Source organism: Tachysurus vachellii, chromosome 18, assembly GCF_030014155.1.
Source record: "Tachysurus vachellii isolate PV-2020 chromosome 18, HZAU_Pvac_v1, whole genome shotgun sequence".
Lineage (NCBI taxonomy): Eukaryota > Metazoa > Chordata > Actinopteri > Siluriformes > Bagridae > Tachysurus > Tachysurus vachellii.
Genome location: NC_083477.1, coordinates 13,150,384 through 13,173,592, shown reverse-complemented (window position 1 = coordinate 13,173,592; position 23,209 = coordinate 13,150,384). Strand labels below are relative to the sequence as shown.

The following is a 23,209-nucleotide window of genomic DNA, read 5'->3' as shown; positions in this document are numbered from 1 at the left end:
ATTTACAGTGACCATACAGTACACAGTTAGAAAAGAGAAATCATTTATAATCACATTATCAGGTGTCATCCAGATGAGGATGGGTTCCCTTTTGTTTCTGGTTCTTCCTCGTGTCATCTCAGGGACTTTTCCCCTTTTTTCCATCGCCTCTGGCTTGCTCAATACGGATACATTTCAGTTTCAATTTATATCAGGATTTCTGTAAAGCTGCATTGTGACAAATTCAATTGTTTAAAAAAAAAACCCATATCATTAAATCTAATTTAATTACTATTAATAATAATATTAATAATAATGAACTTGTATTTAAGCAATGATAAAGATTTTAAGACATTTAAACTTCTTTCCACATACCTAAAACATACCAATAAGTATGGTTGTCTGAATGAGTGTGTGGTTGTGTGGTTGTGTGTGTGTGTGTATGTGTGTGTGTGTGTGTGTGTGTGTATGTGTGTTTATGTGTGCGCAGTGTCCTGTTATTTACTGGCGTCTTGTTCGTTCCCATCTGATGCCCAGTGTTTTAGTGATAGGCTCAGCGCTACCACAACCTTAAGCACAGTGAAATTCTTTTCTTCGGATATCCGAGTAATGGAAGTTGGGATCAGAGCAGAGGGTCCGCCATGATACAGCCAGGAGACAATGCTCTGCCTAGAACAAAGGGAGTTAAGGCCTTGCTCAAGGTCCTATTGGCAGCAGCTTAGCAGTAAGATTAGGAAAATGTATAGGGTCCTCAAATGGTGGACTTTTAGGCAAAGCCAAAAATTCCATACATAATTACTGAGTCCTGTCTTGCAATTTAAAACCATCCATAATATCCATCCATTTTCTATACTTTTTAACCTATATTCAGAACCTGGAGCCTCTTCCATCGACTGCCAGTAACTGGACTATAACCAATGCAAGTGGAGAGATAGGATCAAAGTATTTTCTGTCTAGCTCTGAAGCAGTGATTCTCACACACTCAGGATGCAATACCCTTTTTATGTACCTGTGTGTAGCCTGTTATACTAGCAATTTATGCTAAAAAAAATGACACAAGCTGTAATTAATTTACTGAAATACACGCTACAGTACAATAGCATCATGGGGTGACAGAGAAACCAGAGGCAGCAAGATAACAGGAAAAAAAAACATAGAGAATTAATAAGCTAACCAAAGGAGCAGGGAATGGTTTCATGAGACATGTGCAGAATTAATGACGTGATCGATGACGATGGGGTTTTAGCATGCGAGGAATGTATGTGTCTGAGTAGCTGCTAGGAAGGTGTGCTGTGCAGTGCAATATTCTCACATCACATTTGACACTGCATAGTGAACAAGGATATTTAGTCCTTAAGGATACACAAGGATAACTACATGATAATAACTCTATATCATTTTAGAATGATTTAGATAGTTATACATTTAAAAGTGATTCAGAAATGAGATTAGAATCTGGATTACTACAATATTTTAATGAACACTTTGTCTTTATGTATTTTCAACAGCAGAGGTATTTTCAATATCAGAATGGTAGAAGACACATAAACTGTAGTGGGAAAAAATAAATACATAAAAAGTTGTATTCAGATTTATTCTATACATTCGATTTATATTCCAGAGCTTTGACTATTTCCTCAGAATACCATATCATCAACAGCATCATCTTCATCTGCAAGGAGTCATTTGTGCCCATTCTACCAGCAAAACGCAATTATATATATGAATTATGTACAAATATTCAAATGAAGTCAAGAAACCAATCAAAACACAGAATACTTTAGATCCCGCCCTCCTAGCCTTGATGGATGAAAGTGGCTGTTTAGATAGATAGATAGATAGATAGATAGATAGATAGATAGATAGATAGATAGATAGATAGATAGATAGATAGATGAGATTCAAACATCTGGTCAACAAATTTTTTTAAAACAGCATTCAATCTGCCATTTGATAAACAGACAAGCTTCATTCAATATTCATTATTTTTTCTGGTTCATATTTCGTTCTGCTCCCTTAAATCCTTTCATGCTCTGCCACTGAAAATCATGTTTTAGGTGAAATTTAGGTGTTGTTTTTTTAAGTCAAAAGGTTCCTCACTCGTTAAGACGGCTAATGTCAAGATCAGCTCAATGTTTGCTCCATTAACCTGAGTATAGTGATTATGATCCATATCACACACAACCTTGGATCCATTATCTAGTCCTTCGACTAATTTTCCCATCTGACTATCTTTTTTTATTGTGCCAATAAAGTGCATTCTTGTCTGTCTGTGCCTGCAGGGGTGAACGGGGGGCATTAGAAGACGGAAACCTCCATTGTTTGAGAGCTAGAGTCTGCGAATAGAATACGCAACACCTCCTTTCTACAGGGCGCTAATAGCACAGATCATGTTTCATTGCAAATTGCTTTGCATCGATTTGCCTGTGTGAAATATGCATCTGACTGATTTTCCAATGATGATACAACTGTAAGTATGTTTTGGAATCAAGATATCAGGACAATGTGTCTCTCTTTCACACACACACACACACACACACACACACACACACACAGAGGCATACTGCAGTGTAATGCACTTTGGAATTGTTAATGATTTTAATTAGGAAGGTGCGGCAGGAGAGCGCATCACTGCCATGCTGACACTCCAGGGTCCTAAGAGCCAATTAAAATGTAGAGCTGATCAAACAGCCTGGCCTGGATCTGCAGGGAGCTACTGTTCCTGTGCACAAGCATCTGAGCTGCTTTTCTCCCACAGAACAGCTAAAAAGGGTTGTGAGGCCTCCCAAGCTACAAGTCCGTTTAAGATTCTCTTCTTGTACTACACTCTTTAAAGAAATTTCCCTATCACTTGCTTCATATTTGGAACCACAAAATGCTTCTTTTGAAGTTCTAATTTGAAGTATTCACTGAAAAAACCACAATGGGGTTCTCTGAATCCAATGCTTCCTCTTCTTCTTAAATTTAAACTGGAGAATACAGCAAATTCAAAACACAAAAACAACAACATTGTGTTCTTAAAAAAAAATCATATATAGCAATATAGCATTGATAACAGAAGAATTCCTCCCTTTTTTCAGTTTTTCACAAATTTAATAAACTTCTTGATATTTTCATTAACATGAAATTTCAAAACATCTCACAGCATTATATATATACTGTATATATATACTGCATTGATTTAACCTTACACATTCTTTGAATAATAGAACCGTTTTATAAAAGGTTCATTATTCATTATTATCCACACCACCATTTTTACTGGGAAACATTTCTACTGGCCAACTACAGAACCCAGGTTTCTATATTGAACCCCAATGAACATCTTTTTTAAACGTGTAGGCCGAGGTAGAACAGGAACGATTAGCCGTAGGTGCAAGCAGAGAAGTCAGGAGAATTAAAAGCTGAAATATTTATTAATCTTTATTAATCATTCAATCTTTATTAATTAATTAATTAATTAATTATTATTCCTTGAATTATGCAAAAAAAAAAGTGTTACACACATGAAACTTGATGGGGAGCTATAGCTATATTATTAGAGACACAATCACTTGAAAAACTGAACCACTGAAATTTGAAGAACCACTCAAAGTGAAATTTTATATGCTGCATTTGTGTGCTAGTCTGTAAGAAGCTTTCTAATGCTAATGCACACCGGTCATAATCATATGATCATATGGTCATAATCAGGTCAGTTTGAGGCTTACGCCTATCTTTACCATTGTGAAATTTTCAATACTTTGTCTTAAGAAATTATTTTCTGGGAATATCCTGTGGTGTGGTGTGTAAAAGAACATACAATACAATGTTAATCCATTTAATTAAAAAAAGGTAAATAATAAACCTGTTTGGCATTTATGACTCATTCTGTAGTGTGGTGTGGTGTGGTGTGGTGTGGAGGGAGAATGCATGCGAGTCATGTGAAAACGTGTGAAATCTTGACATCATGGCATGTGAGACCGAGCTAGACTGAAATGTCTTCTTCCATGTTTGTATGATTTGAACTGGTTTTAATATATGATATATATTAAATAATATATAATAAGTATATAATATGTATAATAAATATATATATATATATACTATATATGAAACCACATAAAGCTGTGATTTACCTTGGAATTTCTTTAAAGTCACTTCCTGTATGACATGCTAATGCCACATGCTGGGGATTTTAAGTAACTAAATATATTAGATATATTAATAAAATGTTTTTTCCAAAAAAAAAAAAACAATTACACTTAATGTTGTCATGTGATGACCCAGAGGATGTTAGTGGTCCAAATTCTATCAATTCATTTTGTTTTGTTGGTAAATTTTACAGAGCAGCACAAGCTATTACAGACTGAAATTGGGTATTTTTTATAACATCCATTGAAAAGCAAAAAATGCTGATGTGTCAGAAGGGATCTCAAACTTCCCAGAGCCAGGAACCTCAATACAGTACATTTCACAGACACCCTGGACAGATTCATTTAATGAACATAATCCAAATATTTAAATGTTAGACTCATTATTCAAAAGTGTACAGTATTATCCTGGTTACTGGCACCCTACAAAGCTTCATGAACTTTCCTGAACTTTCTAACAACCGAACACATTCTCAGGCCATCCATAAGATAGACTGGATCAGTTGACTGCCATGAGTCAATCCACTTTAATGTACTGTAGTCCTTTTTAAGATTTACCTTTCTTTACCTTAAACCAGAACTTATATTTAAAAAAAGGTTTTTGTGTGCATTTTTGCTGCATCACCTCCCAAACCCAGGCTCACTATACACCAGACCTGCTCATTGGCTATTGTCGGTATTCCATCCGAGCCTCCCTGATCAGGGACCGTAAATATCAAACATGTTTGATATTTGATACTAAACCTAAACATGTTTGATATTTATGACTGAAGCATAGGGAGGCTCCGACTCAATCGGTAGCAGTAAAATAACTGTATTGACATCACACACCTGAGGATTATTTAGACAAATAATCGGTTGTGACAAGTCTCGAATTGGTTTACGCACCCACGATCACTGGAGGGGCAAACAAGCCTAAAATTGGGCATAAAATCGTCGAGTGTGTAGCCAGGCTTAGACTGATGGTTTTCTTAGTCTTAGCCTGGTGAACCATTATTGATTAATTCATTGATAGAGACTTCAAAAGCACTCCTGTAATTTGCTGTCTTCCTAATGCTGTATATATCTGTAAATGATGGCAATCATCAAAACACCATGGAACGTCTATTTATTATCAATTGGTTAAAGATCTACACCTATATTTTGCTGCAGGTGATGTTACAATGGCTTGCAAATGGCTACACAATGTTTTGCTAAATTGTTTTGTAAATTGTTCTGTATTGACCAAACCATTATTAATTAAACTAAATTAAACTAGGATTTTGATCCAAATTTCTTAAATTTTATTTTGAAATATTTTGGAAAGTACTATTTACCAAAATATTAAAATGTTGAGTTTTAGAAGGAGTGAATGAGAGTGTGTGTGTGTGCCCTGCGATGGGTTGGCACTCCGTCCAGGGTGTATCCTGCCTTGATGCCCAATGACGCCTGAGATAGGCACAGGCTCCCCGTGACCCGAGGTAGTTCGGATAAGCGGTAGAAGATGAATGAATGAGTTTTAGAAGATGTCATTGTGGACTGTTTGTATGGCTAAAAGGGTTAAAAGTATGAAGTAATTGACCATGACCAGGGACAACCACTGACCTGTTATTGTTTGGGTGATTGACAGGAGCCAGGTTTGAGACAAATTCTGCCTAGCAACAGAGGAACTACGGTCAGTAATTTCATATCTAACGTAAGCACCTATATTATGCTAATAGATATAGCTTATAAATTGGTTAATTAATGCAACTACAGGTTAGATGTACATAACAAAATTAATTGTCCAATTACTGCATTTTGATCTAATAATCAAAAATTTACACTAAGATTCTGGCCAAATATAATAGAACTGTTCCATCCATCATGAATGGAGAGACTCGTGCTTGGACCCCAATAATCTCTGCTTGTGGCTATATATTTAAAAAAAAAATGCTACAAAAAATACCTAGACTTTAAAATGCTCAATTTCTCCGAAAATAATTATGGAATGTTATGTTCAAGTTCTGTTCAGGTCATTTTGTTCTTTGTCTATAAAGTAAGGTGTAAATAGTAAATAGCTGGTCAGGTTCTCTTGCTTTCTTTGCTTTTTCCACTGTCTTTTGCACCAACAGAAGAATCACCATGCATGTTAAAGGAATATATGTGTACATTAAAAAAATACATATTTAAATACCTAATAGCTGATATGAAAATAAAATACATTCATTAGTTTATTAACATGCCATCTGTTTTTGAATTAGTAAAAGAACATGAGAATTAAACACACTTCCCTTTGCAGATTTTATCAACCGTATAAACTGCATGATTGCTCATGTCCTGGTTTTCTCTCTCTCTCTCTCTCTCTCTCTCTCTCTCTCTCTCTCTCTCTCTCTCTCTCTCTGGAAAGATTATTATAGCATTTGAATGCTTTGTTCCCCAAACTGCACATCATTGTGTTGCTGTGTATGCATGAGCAAGAATGTTCCAGGAAGATACTTATTGTTTTTCTGTATTTGTCAGCTTTTCTAAAGCTAGTCAAAGGCTTTATGCCATGAATTTTTTTAAATGATCATTGTCATGTTCCCAGAAGTAGTAAACACACAGACTGCATTGTTTAAAAAAAAAAAAAACTCCCAAAAATTCAACCTTTCCCATTTTTTTTTTTTTTTAAATCATGCTGCAACACTGGACCTTTAATAGTGACCCTGACTAGACCTAAAATAGAAAAAGTAATAAAAACCAATTTCTTAACAATATCCAGCCAATGACTTCATTAGAATAATCAAAAATCGTTTTCTTAGCCATACGGATGTATTACTCTTGCGTCATGTGTGTATGCTATTTCTATCACAGTGATTAGGTGTAGTGAAACATGATAGTTGAATAGCTGACACAAATAACATGTTTTTAGTGATTAAAATAAAGAAATGAATTATACTACTACTAAATGCACAGGTTTATTGTAATCTACTATATATTTTTTTATTTATGCATGAGAGCACGTGCACACACGTGCACACACACACACAGACACACACACTACTGGCTACTTTTAATTTCTTGTAAATTCAATGATAAACTTTTAATTTCACTGGTTTAAGGTGTGTTATTTAACAATTAATAAAATTGCACTGGTTGGGTGCTTAATAGGGCTGTTTTTTTATTAAGGATTTTTTTTTTCAAAATCGCTGAGAGGATTAAAACCTTAAGATGGAGGTAATGAAATTGATTTAAGATGAGATGCTTTCATCATTTTGCTTGAACTGGGATTCAGAAGACAACTTTCACTTTTACTGACTAAATCCTCCAATTAAATCACAGGCATAGGCTTTTAACCTGAGCCGAGGAGTTGGTACTTTATTTCCGTATGATATTAGTTTTTTTTAAGAGGTGTAGGTGGTGGTGGTGGTGGTTAAATAGAAAGGCTACCAAGCACTGAAAGAGTAGATGTATGCAACATGTAACTTTTTAAGAGAAAACAGACAAAGGAATAACAGTGGAACCCTTTTGAGAAAAAACATATGGATGTCCATACTGGCTGTTTGTCCTATAGGAGATCCTCAGGCATTCGCTAGGCTTTCCACATCTTCAATCTGCCTGTCAGTGGTGTGTGTTTGGAATGTTTTGCGGGATTTAGAGTTCCTTCAATGCTGAATGAAGGTTATTGATGAAGAATTCCAGATGTTTCTACCTGTGACAGTCAAGATATTGTGTTTACCATGAACACAGCTTGCACACAGACTTGACTGGCCTATCATCACTTAAATCTGAAAAAAAAAGGTCTATTAAATTACATTAAAAAAATAAATAAAAAACCACTTGTATAGTTAAAAACCTTTGGGAATTTTCTCATTGATTGAGTATCGTTACTGTATTATTTCAAGATCATTTGGACGCTGTTTATCATCTTCTAGTCCCTTTCCCTTAAAAGCAAATAGTATGAAATAAGACATTTAACGTTTATTTATTCAAATAGTGACTCTCACTTTGAAACTTAACTAAAACACACACACTCACAGAGGTTGTTCTACAACAGCACAAAGCATCAGTGTTCCACGAGCATCGTAACACTGACACAACGAATTGCTCCTTCTTTCTCCTTTACACCATCTATCAGCGTATTGTTTGCTCCCCCAGATCCCTCTATATTTCTGTCGCTCCACGCTCTCTTTCAGTCTCTGGCTGATGAAGCAGGCTAATGAGCATGAGGCTCTGCTTGTTTCTCCGTGTATTGTTCTCTTTCCTCTGGACTGCCTTTGGCTTCGTGTCACATCCTGTGGGTGTTTGACACATACACACACACACTTGCTTATATCATTTGTACCAAGATGCAAAAAGAAGTACAACACCGACATTTTCTACATTTACAATAAGACAGCATCATTTTTATAAATTCTAGCCACAGGAATTTTCAGTTGGAACATGTTCTCTGATTACCTTAATTACAGTAGTTTAACAAGTCGACTACGGTGGAGATACAGGTAGCCTGTTAAAGCTACCTGAAGATGCACAGATGACATAGCTTTTAGGACTGATTTTAGACTTACATCCAGCAAGAATGTCCATTTGTTTAGTTTATTATTTGCCTGTTATGTGATTTTATCACCTTTTTTTAATCACTGATAATTAATCAGCAGTACACCACGTTAATCATAATACATTATGGGACATAGTATGTAGGTCAACAGGAGATTTAGCTTCCCTTTAATATTCAGATTCTTTGTTGCTGTCTTATACAGATGTATAGTTCATTCACACTATTGGAATAAAATCATGGAGCGCCTCAAGAAGTACTGCACTGGTGTTACTCAAATTATTTTTATTTCAAAACCTTGTGGTTCTGTGATTTTGAAAATATCGCACGCAAAAATTTTGACCCTCAAATTTGAAAGCGGATTGAACTTTTAAAATTTGCTAATACTTTTAAAAGTGGTCACAATCCCAGTCGCTTTTAAAGAACACATTTACTACATGACCTCATTGTTGAAAGAAAAAAGTTATCCTGGTCAGGGTCGTGGTGGAGGATCCCATCCTGGACTCTATCGCAGTGCATTATGCTTACCATTTTTATGACTTGACTTTACTTTAATTCGGAGTTATAGCTCTCTGTTGAAAAGTTTGGATCCAGGTACATCCAGTTAATCTGTAAGCTCTGACAGCAACTGGTCCAACCGTCCCTCTGTATTCTGTATGAGGAGCACTTACGAAGGGCATGTGTAACATCCTTGTGAGATTGCTTAAGATGAATTTTGGCCCATGTGTCTAAAAATATTGTGCTGTGCTTCCTGTTGCACAAGACACCATAACTTCTGCTCACTCTGTGGTCATATACTCTACTGAGCATAATATTACACTCTTATAACTTTAATTGTGTAATGCATAAAGGATGTCTTTAAACTACTTGTTTTAAATATAAGATCCTGTATTACACGTGATCTACATAATTATACAACGTCCACAATTAAAATGATGCCTAAATAGTTTAAAGCCTTTATTTGTGCAGTAATATCAGAACAATGAAAAAATATCCTATTGATTTTTAACTTGATAAAGATACACCTGCTACAGTAGGTGGTATCTAAGCTCTGTAAAACTGTATAAAGCTACAGCAGACTGCAGTGTCCTATTATATGTAATAACGCCCATGAACGTTCATGCAATATCATCAATTATCATCAGAGATAAAAATTTGTCTGAGTGAATTTAAACCATATACCTTCTTAAAGCTGTCATTCTTAAAGTAGAGTCCTCACCAGCAGAGTATCAGAAATCACAAACCACCATTATCCAAAGATATCATTCATTATTTTTGAGTCCTTATCTCCTGTTTGACCGCTTGAACCAAATCCTAAATAACTCAAAAACATGTCAGGCTATAAATCACGTCAACTTGCCTCTCATACGTTCAGACAGTGGAAAGTTCTGGAATAACAAGCTCTGTGGCTTTAATCCAGCAAATATGCAGAACATTACAGTACACAATGGAATAAAGAGATTAATCGTTGAGTAGTTGGATTATGTTCATGAATTAAACCTATACTGATGGAGTGGCTGTAATGCCTTTTGAAATTGAAGGGGTTCCTGTGTGCAACTGGATTGAGAAACCCTGGCTTAAAGGATGATGAACATTATTTATTGGGATTGGAATATACTAAAACACTGATATTAGAAAATGTGCAGTGGTGGTTGTGTTTTATGAATATAGACAGACACAATAGAATGCTTTAGAACTGAGTATTCTCCAAGAATTTACATGCCATGAGAGAGGAGAGAGAACTGTTTTCATTGTACATTTCATTTCACTGTTTGAATTTCAGTTATCCTGCTGTTGGTAAGCATGCAAGATTATCCTTAATATATAACACTCTTTGAAGTAATATAATAAAACATTTTCACAAAAGAAACCACATGAAACTATGTTAAAACTACTTGGCAAAGCTAAACTATATCATCTACTATGAAAAAAAAGCTACATAATTTACTAGCCTTTTTAACAAAACATTAAGAACAAATGACCTCGAAAGTTCAGCTAATCTCCTGTCTTTCAGCGTTTTCAATTATGGCAGCTCAAAATGGCTACCGATCTAAACCTGTCAAGGCACGGTCATTTTAAATTATTCATACAGATTATATGGATTCTTTTTCCAAATGGATCATATGACTCAGCTGAGGTTGATGCTTGGTTTGCTGTTCTCAGCTTGTCACAGATTTTCTGACTTATTATGAAAATTTATGATTAAACAATTAAGTATAAGCAGGCACAAGTGAGCCCAAATTGTAGAGTCAACACATTTTTTGCACCGTCAAAATTTTACACATAGGCAAAAATTAATATTATGTAGTGCTTATTTAAGGACTAATGATTACAAGTATCAGCCATTTATCTATACAGGGCACAGGTTACATTAATCTGCAGGAAATAACTTGTTTTGTATACCATATATGAACATTTACTCATTTTCTTTTCTAGTGTTATTTTAATGGCATTGAGGTCTTGTCGGGAAAAAACAAAACAAAAAACCCTGTACTATTTTTCTTCGTCACTGAGGTGGTCTTCTGAAGCATACATCGTTAGTACATTTAGCATGTATATTTCATCCAGAAATTAATATACATATAGTGTACCTTTAAATGTTTAATCTAACAGTACAGATATGTACATTAATTCCTGTTATATTAAATGTACACAAATTAAAAGTAAAACAGGTTACAGTAATTTTTTTTCTGACAGCGCATAATACGACGAGACAGCAACAACCACACGATGGATCTTTGTATCAAAAATGAATGAAATTGAATCGATTGTAAATTATTGATAGATGGATTATTTTTGATTATTTAAAAAAAAGACTTTCTATAAATAATGCTTATTTTTAAAATGATCTGTGAATAATTTAATAGGCTAGAAAGGTGATTTGCCTGTTGTGCATGTATATATATATATATATATATATATATATATATATATGTGTATGTGTGTGTATATATATATATAAATATATATATATATATATATATATATATATATATATATATATATATATATTTATATATATATATATATATATATATATATATTTATATATATATATACACACACATACACATATATATACATATATACATACATACACACATACAAACAAATAATACTAACAAATAATACTAATGATAAAATAAAAATAATAATAATAATAATAATGGTTTATATCTTAATATATTATATATTTTTAATGATCTACTTTGCCATGACTACAGCACTGGTGACAATGACAGAAAAGCAGAAAAAAAATCCAATTTTGGCTGTTGGTTGTGGATGACAGCCGGAAGCGTGTGTGTCAATCAGACATGCTTCTCTGGCCAAGGACAAACCCTCATTGTAGGACCTGGTGTATTTCTAAAGAAACAACCCATCTCTCCTCAGCACTGTGTAGGGAAGAGCACTGAGTTACACAATCACAATGACAGGAAAAGAAATAAAACCATGGCCTGTGTATGCTTGCTGTGAGTTTTCTTCTTGTAGACTTCCATTAAGTATTAGCTTTTTTTTTTTTTTTGCTCATACCTCTAAAATATATATAAAAAGGCAAGAGATTATCAAATAACACGATTAAAAGTGTTATACGTCCGAATATCTACCGTGATGCTCGTTTCCTCACTGATTTAATGTACCGATTATTTCTGACTGCACGGTTAAAGAACAACGGTGTTTAAACTTTACTAACAAACCTGATCGTCATCCTGTCCAAGTCGATATATTAATGCGTTTATATAAAAAATAGAGAAAAAGCGATAATATATTACAGCAAGTATTTTAACGCTAAATGCACGTAAATTAGCAAATTATTATTAATTTTTTTGGTTGCTAATTTACTATATTGCTGCTGAACTAAGCGTTAGCATTGCGGTTAGCAAAACAAAGCGTTAGCATTTCAGACACTATATTAAGTTATTTAGATGCTGGTAAAAAAATAAATAAATAAATAGAAAAATAGATATATAAATAAACAAACAAACAAACTCCGGTCTGAACATAACTTGGAAGGATTTGATAAGGATCTGTAAACACAGCTGTTGTGTTTACGATACAGACCTCTTGCTAGTTGATCCAATTCTTCCATATTATCCTACTTTTCCCCTTAAGCATTAATGCTCGCTTTAATCCGCCTAGTGATTCGTAGTTAGCGCCCCACCGTCCTGTTTTTTTTTTGTTTTTTTTTACCCCCCTGGAGTCTGTGACATGTTATTACATTAAAGAGAATCCTACCGTGTGTGTGTTTTTTTAATAATATAAATAGGACTATTTCTCCCCGCTTGCCGAAGTGCCTTCACTTCACGCCTGACACACAAATGACTCCTGGGCCATATAAGGGTCCGCCTTTTGGAGCGCCTTGAAACCGTCTGCCTCTTATCTTTTCATCGGCTAACCCCGGGACGCCTTGAAACCACAAAGCCAGATATTGCTTCTTTTTTTTCCTCCTTTCAGACAGCCCAATGCGGACTGGACAGCAGCCAATCAGAGTCTTGTTTACACTCTGTGAGTGACAATGCCTTGGCGCCGTGCCAGCCAATCAAATCCAGTTCTGAATGGTGCACATTTTTAAAAAGCTGCTCATCTAGCCTAGGGCGAGCTGTTTCCTGATTAAAATCAAGCTAAATCAGACTATTTTACACTATCTGAATGCATACTTGTTTGTTTATTTAAATATGATCTACATTTATAACTGTTTTTTTCTTTTAGACAAAAGATATGGAGCATTAAGTGTCACACGAACAATCATTTATTTCTCCTTATTATTTATTTTCCCGTCATATAAAACACCGGAAAACCGTGTTAAAGATATAATCTATGATTTTTCCATCACTGAGTCTATAATCTGTATTAGATTTAACTCCAGTGTTTAATGTATACTTGAAGTTTCAGTAACTTGATGTTAATTCATGGACAAATGATTCAGTAAACGTATGAAAAGTCCAGCGATTAGAATAAACCCATAAAAAAAGCATTACAGGAAAACATAAATCCTAAGAAAGTGTTGCATAGAAAATCTGCGTGCATCTATATGACAGTCACGGCGTGCAGACTTTAAATTAATGTTTGAGTTAAAAAGATTATTAGTATAAACGTGTATAGAACATCTACTGATCCGTGGTTAACTTGAATTTAGCGCTGCGTTAGTGTGCCTTCTGAATCCTACTTTTCCATTGGAGAAAGATTTCGACCAATCAGCGCTTCGAGTGTGTCTCGGAAAGCTGCACGAGATCATTGACACACACGGATTTGACCAATGGGATCGTGTGTTTACTCTCGGTGGGTTGCGAGGCACGAGCTGCGCTTGGGAAGAGGATCGCCGTTTGGAGACTCGGGTCTGAACTCAGCGGCCTGCACCGGCGCTTTGGCAGATCGAGACGCTAGAACACACACACACACACACACACACACACACACACACACACACACACGCGTGCGCGCGCGCGGAATACGAGGATTATCTTTGAAGTCTGATTTTTGAAATATGATCAGCAACATTCTTGATCTACGTTTTTTTGTCTACTTCTAATTAATTGTATTTATTGTCATGCAAGGATTTAACATACCAGTAAGTAAATTATATATTTTTATATATAAATATATATATTTTTATATCTACAACAGCTGTAATCTAAATGCATTTTTAAGTACAATATAAATCCCATGTAGACCAGTATTTGGGATTATAAATAATAATTATAAATAATCTCAGAGTGTAGAAATAAATAAAAACACACAAAAGAGATTTTAATGTTTTAGCACCATAAAAAAAAGGTTAATATTCATGTAACGTCTTATACAAATAACCTAAATTATTATTATTTTTCTCTCTAAAGCTCTAATTCCTATTTAGGTGAACAGAATGTTTTAAGCGTTCTATAATATAAATGTAATCCAAGCCTAATATTGTCATTGGTTCTGCCAACGCTTACATTTTAAATATATATCACATTCAATTGTTGTGATTAGAAGGTTATTGTATTGAATGTTGCATGTTCTAGTCGGCTTTGTAACCACTCGTGTTATATTCTAATGGATTAATCCTTTACATATACATATATATAGGCTATATTCACATAAACCTGGATTAAATTCGGCCTACGTTCGTGTGTGACGTCAGTTATTTTCAGAATAAATATTTTTGTCTTTCTTAAACAATAGATGTTTGTATCTGTGCTTCTGCTGGGTGTTTTTTTTTTTTAATCTCAAATCTATGCTCTTATGGGCGAGGCCGCTTTACATACCGGAACCTTGTTCGTTCGCTGTCCGGACTGCGCGCGCTTCCACCCGGACAGCGTTTCCGCGGACGCTCGCTTCATTCACGCTGCTTGATTAAACATACGCACGAGCCTACAATTGTGTTCCTAACCCACGTGTCAGACTGCACCGTAAAAATCCAGACAATATCTACATTTTTAAGTCGGCTTATTCTTCGGTGTTTTTTTTAATAATAAATAAAGTATGGTGCATTTCGCACGAGCTATTGTTAGACGAGACAAAACGGCTTTCCTTCGTCGCCTTGTCATTAAAGAAAAGAAACCGATGCTCAGTATTCGGACTATACAAATGATATGGAGTCCATCGAGTGTGGTGTGTTTGTTGGTATGGATGAAAACGAAGGCTGGTGCGTTTGTTGGGTTATTTGTGCTCAGGGCTGAGCGGTAATGTTAATGGCTGACAGACTGCACGAGACAAAGGCAGCTCCTTCACAAGCCATTCAGTCTGTAATACACATTCTCCTGTATTTTTATCCATCACGCACAGAAATGCATCTGTATTCCAACACCGTATTCTTTAACCACGCATTTAAATTCAGCCAAAGCTGTAGGTTTGGGATTCTGACAATAAAATTGTATAAAAAAAAATCGTGAATTATATCTGGTCTTGACTGGCATGTCCCAGGTCTGTTGTGTTTTGTGCTGTAGGATGGACATCTGTATTTAGTTTAAGCAAATACATAGAACTAGTTAAAACCCACGAGGTTAATCTATTAGTGTAGATTTATCTGCTGATTATTTGTGCATGTAAGATTTTAGAAATAAGGACAGAATAAATTCAGACCTCTCTCGCTCACTCACACACACACACACACACACACACACTTTCCTGCCTGGTTCACAGGCCTTGTAAACTGTCGCGTGGCGATTGAGGCAGTTTTGCCTGCATCGATCACACAGATTTCAGTCTAATCCTTTCACTGTGCTGATGGTCTATTTAATTTGAGACCAATTAGATCCCAATGAATCATAATTTAAAATCCGAGTAGAGTGAGTTTTATAAAAAGCTAAACGTGATTTATGACAAATGACATGTTTTTGTCATTTAAACACGAACACGTAGAAAACCAAACTCCCGTCATGCACCTCGGTGAGATTTGAGCTGCGATTCCCATCCCATGTAAATGAGTCGGAGTCGAATGGACTGTAGAATTAATTGTATTGCTATGAAAAGTTGTAACGCGTCATTATTGGTGTATTTTAAATAACAATGGGAAATTCAAATACAGACTTCACAGTATATACACGATGCGTTAAACCGCCTTTGCATATTGTTCTCTGTGTTGTTTGGAAAATCTTCATTGCTCCACAATATAGTGTCGCATTTAGCAACCAATAATCTGTGCGTTGTTATTGGGGCCTTTTGTATTACATATCTGTCCTTTTCTGTTTTATCCTCATTTATACAGTGTATATATATATATATATATATATATATATATATATATATATATATATATATATATATATATATATATATATATTAGTGTGTGTGTGGTATGTTACACACACACACACACAAACATATATCACTTATGAGAGACAGCGAGAGATATAATGCGTGTGTGTGTGTGTGTGTGTAAAACATACACACAGAACAATAAGCAGTTCAAAGCATCCCAGGCTGTATTGTGAACTGTATTTGAAAGTCTATTGTTTCACCATCGATATTGTAGTAGTTTATACGTGTGTATGTATGTATGTGTGTGTGTGTGTGTATATATATATATATATATATATATATATATATATTAGTATGTAAATAGTTATAAATATCTCCACATATTAAGAATGGATTTGGCTTGCCTGGTTCATTCCCGGTGAATATTACTGCACGTCAGTCAAACGTGTCATTTTCTCATTTATTTATTTATTTGCTTTTTTACAGAAAACATGATCGGGAGCCGCGCCGCCAAAAGGAGAGGCGAGACTTCCTCTGAAAGCGACACCGACGCCCAGCGAGAGGGATTATAAATATATGGCTTTGGTTTGATCGCTGTGGTCTCTACGCCGCCGGAATATTTGGGATTATAACGCGCTACGCAGCGGTTATGGAGAGCCGGGATTTCGGCGCTCCGACGCACCTTCTATCCGAGCGGGGCGCTTTAGTTCACCGCGCCGCCTCGCGGATCACGTCGAGCGGCCACGGCTCCGTGCAGCACGCCGCTGCCTTCCCGCCTGGGAAATATTACCCATCGCATCTGCCCATGAGCACACACTCAGGTCTGTTTCCCCTTCTGCTCGTCAGTCTATTGCATGCATTACAGAAATGAGCAGTTTCTAGTGACGAACATGTTGCTTTCACCGGTGCATTTCGAGTAGGAGCAAAACCAATGGATTATAATCCAGGATCTGGATTATTTATACACAGATTTTTTTTTAATGATTGACAAGATAGAAGGTCATTATACTTTGGGCAATGATAATGTGCGAGGCCATAGGAATCAGAATAAAGGCAGATATTTCAGAGAGCAAATGTAATAAATTCTAGAGTTTATAAAAACAGTCAATTTAGAATTCAGTGCAGTCAAACATCTAGAATTTAGTCATATTTGTCTAGATATCAATATAGATAGAATTGTAATTAAATTAAATAGATGTCCTTAAATTAAAAAAAAGACGCTACACACACACACACACACACACACACACACACACACACTATACAAAGACAGTTAGACAATTTAATAATATGATGTATATAATATTAATAATTAGTAAGATGCATTTTAAAATTGATTATGAAATTAATTAATCACATTTATTTATTTATTATTCTATTCTTTTTTAAAATTTCTATTTACTTTTGGCACTGTGCCTGATATAAAATCCATAGTGCACACAAGTGTAATATGATTTTGCAGTGGTATTTTGTGTGAGTTATCGACAAAGGTGCGCATGTCCAGAAAGCTTTTTTTGTATACCGAGTATTGTATTGACGTACTTATAAAATTACTAGTGTGTAGACATGTTGGAAAAATGTTTTTGAAGCTGCTGTGGCGTCCATGAGATGTTCAGTCTTGGCTCGTGCTTCAACTACAATTTGCAATCATATCATCTGACACTCAAGGAGGAATTATTGCTTCTAAGTAAAGCAGGGTAAACTGATTTACTGCTACACGTCCTTTTGTCATGAATGTAGCAGGCCACTGAAACCTACTATTCTAAATATTTACCAGCTGACGCCGGGCGGAATTTAAAGAGATCTGTTTTTATATTGCAATACAAATGCGGCTCATGAGTTGTGTTTATGTGTCATATTCCAGTCAGGAAATGGAAATTGTTTTATGGTTATATGACCCTTTATCAAGAGAGCAGGTCTATTATATTTTATTTATTCTTTTGAAATTCATATAAACACACACGCACACACACACACACACATATATATATATATATATATATATATATATATATATATATATATATATATATATATATGTATATGTATTATCTAGTTTAACTAGATGTCATACACGACATAGCATATATAAGTTTAAGTAGTTAAAATGGTAAAGCAGCCTTATGCCATAGGTCTCTATGAACGCTTCAAAATGCTGTTGAATGCATGTTTGTTATGGTAGTGTGTAGTCCTGAATAAAATCAGGCAGAATATTCATTTTTGGCAAAGCGATCCGCTTGGTCTAATCGGGTTTAATAAATATGTGAACATAAAAATAGCTGAAACGGTTGTCAGATATTAGTTAATTAACTTGGAAACATCATTGCATTATCAATGTGACACGGCAATCATATCAATTACATCAATGTTTCATACAGACTCATTTTGCACTTGTTATTTCCATATTTTTGTCATTATTATTATTATTTTTATTATTATCATCCATGCACAAATTAAGAAGCACAATTTTTATGCACAAAATGTCACAACTTTAGCATCATACTGTATGTATGGGGGAACACACATGCACACACATGCACACACACAGGGATATTTCTAGATTTAGCTGCTTGTCTTTGTTCTTGCAGATGTTGCGACAGAGAGCATTTAAGCTAATGCTAGCTAAAGGGTACAGGTGTGTCACTAACAGGATGTGTTGTGTCTTTTGTAAGTCTCCCGTGGACTGTGGCACCACACACACACTCACACACACACACACACACACACACACATCTTTCTTTACATGTCCTCCGTGTTCATAGGGTGAAATAGATGGGGTATTGTTTTTGAGGATGAAAAAATGGCTCTGGCTGTATAGTACAGGCCATAAGTAATTGGTCAGCGGAGCAGATTTTGCTGATACAGTTGTGTTCTCTGGCGTATTGGATATGGAATAGGGAAAAAAGATGACAGTGTGGTTGAATTATGGAACGTCAGCATTATTTCAAGGGAAATTGTATTTATATTGGTAAATCTTTTTTTTTTTTTTTTTTTAATAAATTGATTAGGAATCAAAATATGTCGGACACAAAACATTGGCATGTTTAGATCTTCTTTTTTTTTTTTTTTTGTTGAATAAGAGATTTGTGACTAGTAGACATCACTAGATCACTGGTATCTCCTATTCCTATCTCCTATGGCCTGGAATGGTGCTGGTTTTCACTCAGTTCCTCCTTGATTGAAGGATTTTTCTTTCTTCTTTTCTACGCACTAATGTAGTACAGTTTCATCTCATCTGTACGCTTTTGCCCTTGAACTCTCTGAAGACATGCTGGAGGCTTCTACTCCTGTTCGCTTCTGATCTATTTAAGAGTTTTTATTCATGACTTGATGATTTGCACTGACACTGTCTTTGATCCTCATGTTGCGACACATCAGCACCAGACTCCAGCGGAAAAACACTGCATCTAGAATCGGGGTTAGATTTTTGAGCTCTTACGTACGAATCTGTTATGCCAAATAAAACCAGAGAAGCCGATTTTTCCAATTTTGGTAAGCGAAAATGAATAATAATAATAATGAAAAAAACAAGCTGTGATTTCTCCATGGTTTACCCACTACGCAAGTCATTTTGAAGCTCAGATTTTCCACACTGGCCTTTTATTTTTCTTCTGAAAACCAGTGTGCTGGAGTCTGGAGATAAAATAGGACAATGAATTTAAATTACATGCACCAGGCCCTGTAGCTTATATATAATTGAACGGCAAATACAACATTTAAACCAAACATTGGAATTACAGACATCTAAATCATCATCAGATCACGCAAGCCGTGTGATCACTCAGAGCAGCTCATTTCCTAACGTCAGCCACTAGTGATACTTGTGGTAATGATGGTTGTTTTTTCTTTTTCCCTTCTTTAGCTTGTTCGCTGATTGTGCTTAACTGCTTCTGTCCCATTCCATCCCAAATTCTTAAAAAAAAAAGAGATGTAAAGGTGCTACATATTTTAGGATTGAATGTTATATGTAGAAACCCCATTTCGCTAAATATCAAAGTTGTAAACGCAGAGGTATCTCTGGCAGCAGCACGCTCGTGTCTTTACCACACCGGCGTCGCCTCACAGAATTATGAAACAGCAGCTTGTTTCTGGGGGAAGCGGATAGCTTTCACTTCTCCCAGCTGCTGCATTTCTGTTGTTCCTCTTGGTGAAACATGCCTCGCCCAGCAGGCTGCGCCGCTTGCAGATGGAGCGACGGCTTGCTGAGATTCCCTGACAGTTCCTCATAAATATCAGGCTGCATATAATAGCCATTATCTACCTGCAGCAGCATGCCATCTGACATTTCATCCATGTGAGGGATGCCGCCTAGGGGGGGTATGTGGGCGTGTGTCTGTGTGCTCGTATATAGCGTATATGTTCACGAGCATGTTTTTTTAACAGAAGAATCTTCACCTTAATGAGCACAGCAAACTTTCTTTTATGATTTTTAAATGACACTTCCGTCTGATCTCCTTCTCCCACATGTCTCGAGCAGAAAATAAAATAAAAAAAAAAAAGTCTTGAGTGTGCTGCTCTTTGTTACAGCAAGCTTCAATTATAGATTATATCCTACTTAGAAGGTTGAAGTTATGGTTATTGATCAGAGGTTTTCCTTGAAATGATGTGTAGTGCGGCGCTGCACCTAATCTCGGTACATGGCGGCTAATAGGTACGCGTCGTTAGAATACCTGTGTATGCAATCTTGTTCCTCCTGATCTAACAGACACACATACACACCTTTTAACAGGGAAGTCAGCATCATTATTAGCAAAGCCATTTCCTGCCATCTCCCCCTACCTCAGGGCCATTGTGCTTGTGTGTTTTTACGGCGTGTTGTTTAAAGATAAAAACACACACACACGCCTTCTGTTCTCTTTTTATTGTGTCTGAGGTAAGACGTCCCCACCACTTCCCTGCATTCTGTATCCTGCCTGGATATCCCGAGTTGCCGTGTGACCTGCCTGCTTTCCTCAAAATGATTATGTACAGTATGTTTTGTTGTCAGAGGAATAAATACTATTTGATTGAATGCCTCATTGCTGAAAGGTCCCTAGAGGAAAGCGGTATGCACAAGTTGCACTTCAAAGACCAACACAGGTGTTTGGTAGCATTAAGAAAGTGTGTGTCCTGTTTACGACCTGCTGCGACTCCAGCTCTGTTTTAAGAAGGTGTTTGTCGGCCGTCGTAGCATCGAAGTGCTGTAAAATGTACAGCATGACACCTATTCACTTTTAAACCATTTGTAAAGGGAAACTTTGCCTCATTGTTAATGTAGCTAATGACAGAACAAATCAGCTAGCGAATATAACGCTAACTCCTGTTTTATTGTCATTGGTTGTTAGTAAACATTATTTTTGAGGACACTGGGATAGGAGATAAGTGTTGTGTCCTTCTCTACTCTATCAGAGTTCTCTTCTCACAAAACCTTCAGGATAAGGTTTCATCTATCCTGAAGCTTTTCGCGAGGTTCCTTCCTCATATCGCCTCAAGGAGTTTTTCTTTGCTATGGTTGCCTCTAGTTTGCTTATTAAAGATAAATAAAAAATGTATAATGTATATCCTGAATTTAGATATTTCTGTAAAGCTGCTTTGTGACAATGTCCTTTGTTAAAAGCCCTATATATATAATAAACGTTGACTTAAACTGGTCAGTATTTTCAGATTTAGTCTAAAGAACAAGCACCAAAGGCGACCGTATTTTAGATACGAGAACAAAACTAAAATGACTCATCAAAAAGCATGTAATTGGGTCGTATGTTTATTATAGTATAACAGCATTTAACGTCGTCCTCGGAAAAGTACGCTGCACATTCAGTAGCGGTGCAATTTACTGCAGAAAATTGTTGTGGATTTATTTAAAGGATCACTCGTAGCTTTCGGGAGATTATCAAACAGGGTTGAAATTTTGTTTCGTCTACTTTTTGCCTGGCCAGTGTTCTCCTTCTCTGCTTTAAAAACATTTTGGAATATTGTGATGTCATTTCTGTCAGTTCTGTTTATTGTGGACGCTATTTATCCTAATGGCTTGGTGTTTTTCAAGGATTTGTCCACAGAGAAGATTTTTTGATGCCAGCTCGCTGCCCATTCAAAGCTCGTCCTCTGACCGCAGACGGTTTTTACTAGTTAACACCTCCTGATTTTCTGACATTTCTTGTTTTGTTTTTTTTCTTTTAGATTTTTGAGGGAACTCACAATTAATTACTAATTTACCACAGAACTGCTGAATTCTCAAATCTGATTGGTTAGAAGGTTTTCTATAACGCTAGTTGTACTGCATTATCATTTCTAATGTTGCAACTGCAAGGTTATGTCTGTTTTTTGGACTTTTTTGGAAGGAGTCTCCAGTGTCAAGCATCAGTGCTTTGCTTTGTAACAGTAAGAAGTAAAGCTGTAACTCGAAGGTTTTGGATGTACGAAAGTCTATGAAAAAGGATGTTGAGCAAACGACTGCTTCTATCTGTTATACTGTGAGCGATAACATCAAATAACTTAATTGGCAGAAGTTCTGGGACATTGAACGTAATTATAAACGGATCATGTTTGAAAAGCACGACGTGTAAGTATTTAATAAACAAAACAGTTGTTAGCTTTGACAGGCTGCATTGTTGTAAGAGGGATTAAAACTCCTGGTGCCGTTCTGCCATTGGAAAATCTTTAGCTTTGAGGTGGTAGGTTGGAGACTAATTTCCTCTGATAGCATGCCACGATTTTTTTTTCAATTCAGAAATGTCTTTGTTTTCAAGTTTTATCTTTCAAATCACAATGCTGTTAGTCTTTTGATTGACATTTCAAGCAGTGTATGCTCATTCGTACCCATTTGTTCTGCACATTTGTGCCATTTGGGCAAAAAAAAAAAACATGCTCACACTTGGCATGAGGTCTGGGCTGGCAGGGACATTTGAAGAACAGACAGACAAATAATCTGATGAGTAGTTTTGACAGT

At 35.9% G+C, this 23,209-nt stretch overlaps 1 protein-coding gene and 1 long non-coding RNA gene across 13 annotated transcripts in view; one reads left to right on the top strand and one right to left on the bottom strand.

The window, feature by feature from the left end:
- Positions 1 to 7,118: 7,118 nt before the first annotated feature.
- On the bottom strand, positions 7,119 to 13,027 carry LOC132861707 (uncharacterized). Of its 2 annotated transcripts, none has more exons than XR_009649955.1 (3): positions 12,667 to 13,027; positions 8,091 to 8,347; positions 7,119 to 7,840 (listed from the first exon to the last, which is right to left on the bottom strand). It is a non-coding gene; the product is annotated as an uncharacterized LOC132861707 (long non-coding RNA). The 2 variants fall into 2 exon arrangements; XR_009649956.1 differs by lacking the exon at positions 12,667 to 13,027 and adding an exon at positions 9,136 to 11,371.
- Positions 13,028 to 13,884: 857 nt separating this feature from the next.
- The window catches only part of LOC132861698 (BAH and coiled-coil domain-containing protein 1), a 67,478-nt gene continuing 58,153 nt past the window's right edge, over positions 13,885 to 23,209 (top strand). For all 11 annotated transcript variants that reach the window (XM_060893254.1, XM_060893261.1, XM_060893264.1 and 8 more), the window contains exons 1-2: positions 13,885 to 14,173; positions 16,771 to 17,105. In XM_060893254.1, the coding sequence (XP_060749237.1) occupies positions 16,934 to 17,105 (172 nt within the window). In that variant the 5' untranslated portion in view covers positions 13,885 to 14,173; positions 16,771 to 16,933. The remainder of the gene's footprint in view (positions 14,174 to 16,770; positions 17,106 to 23,209) is intronic.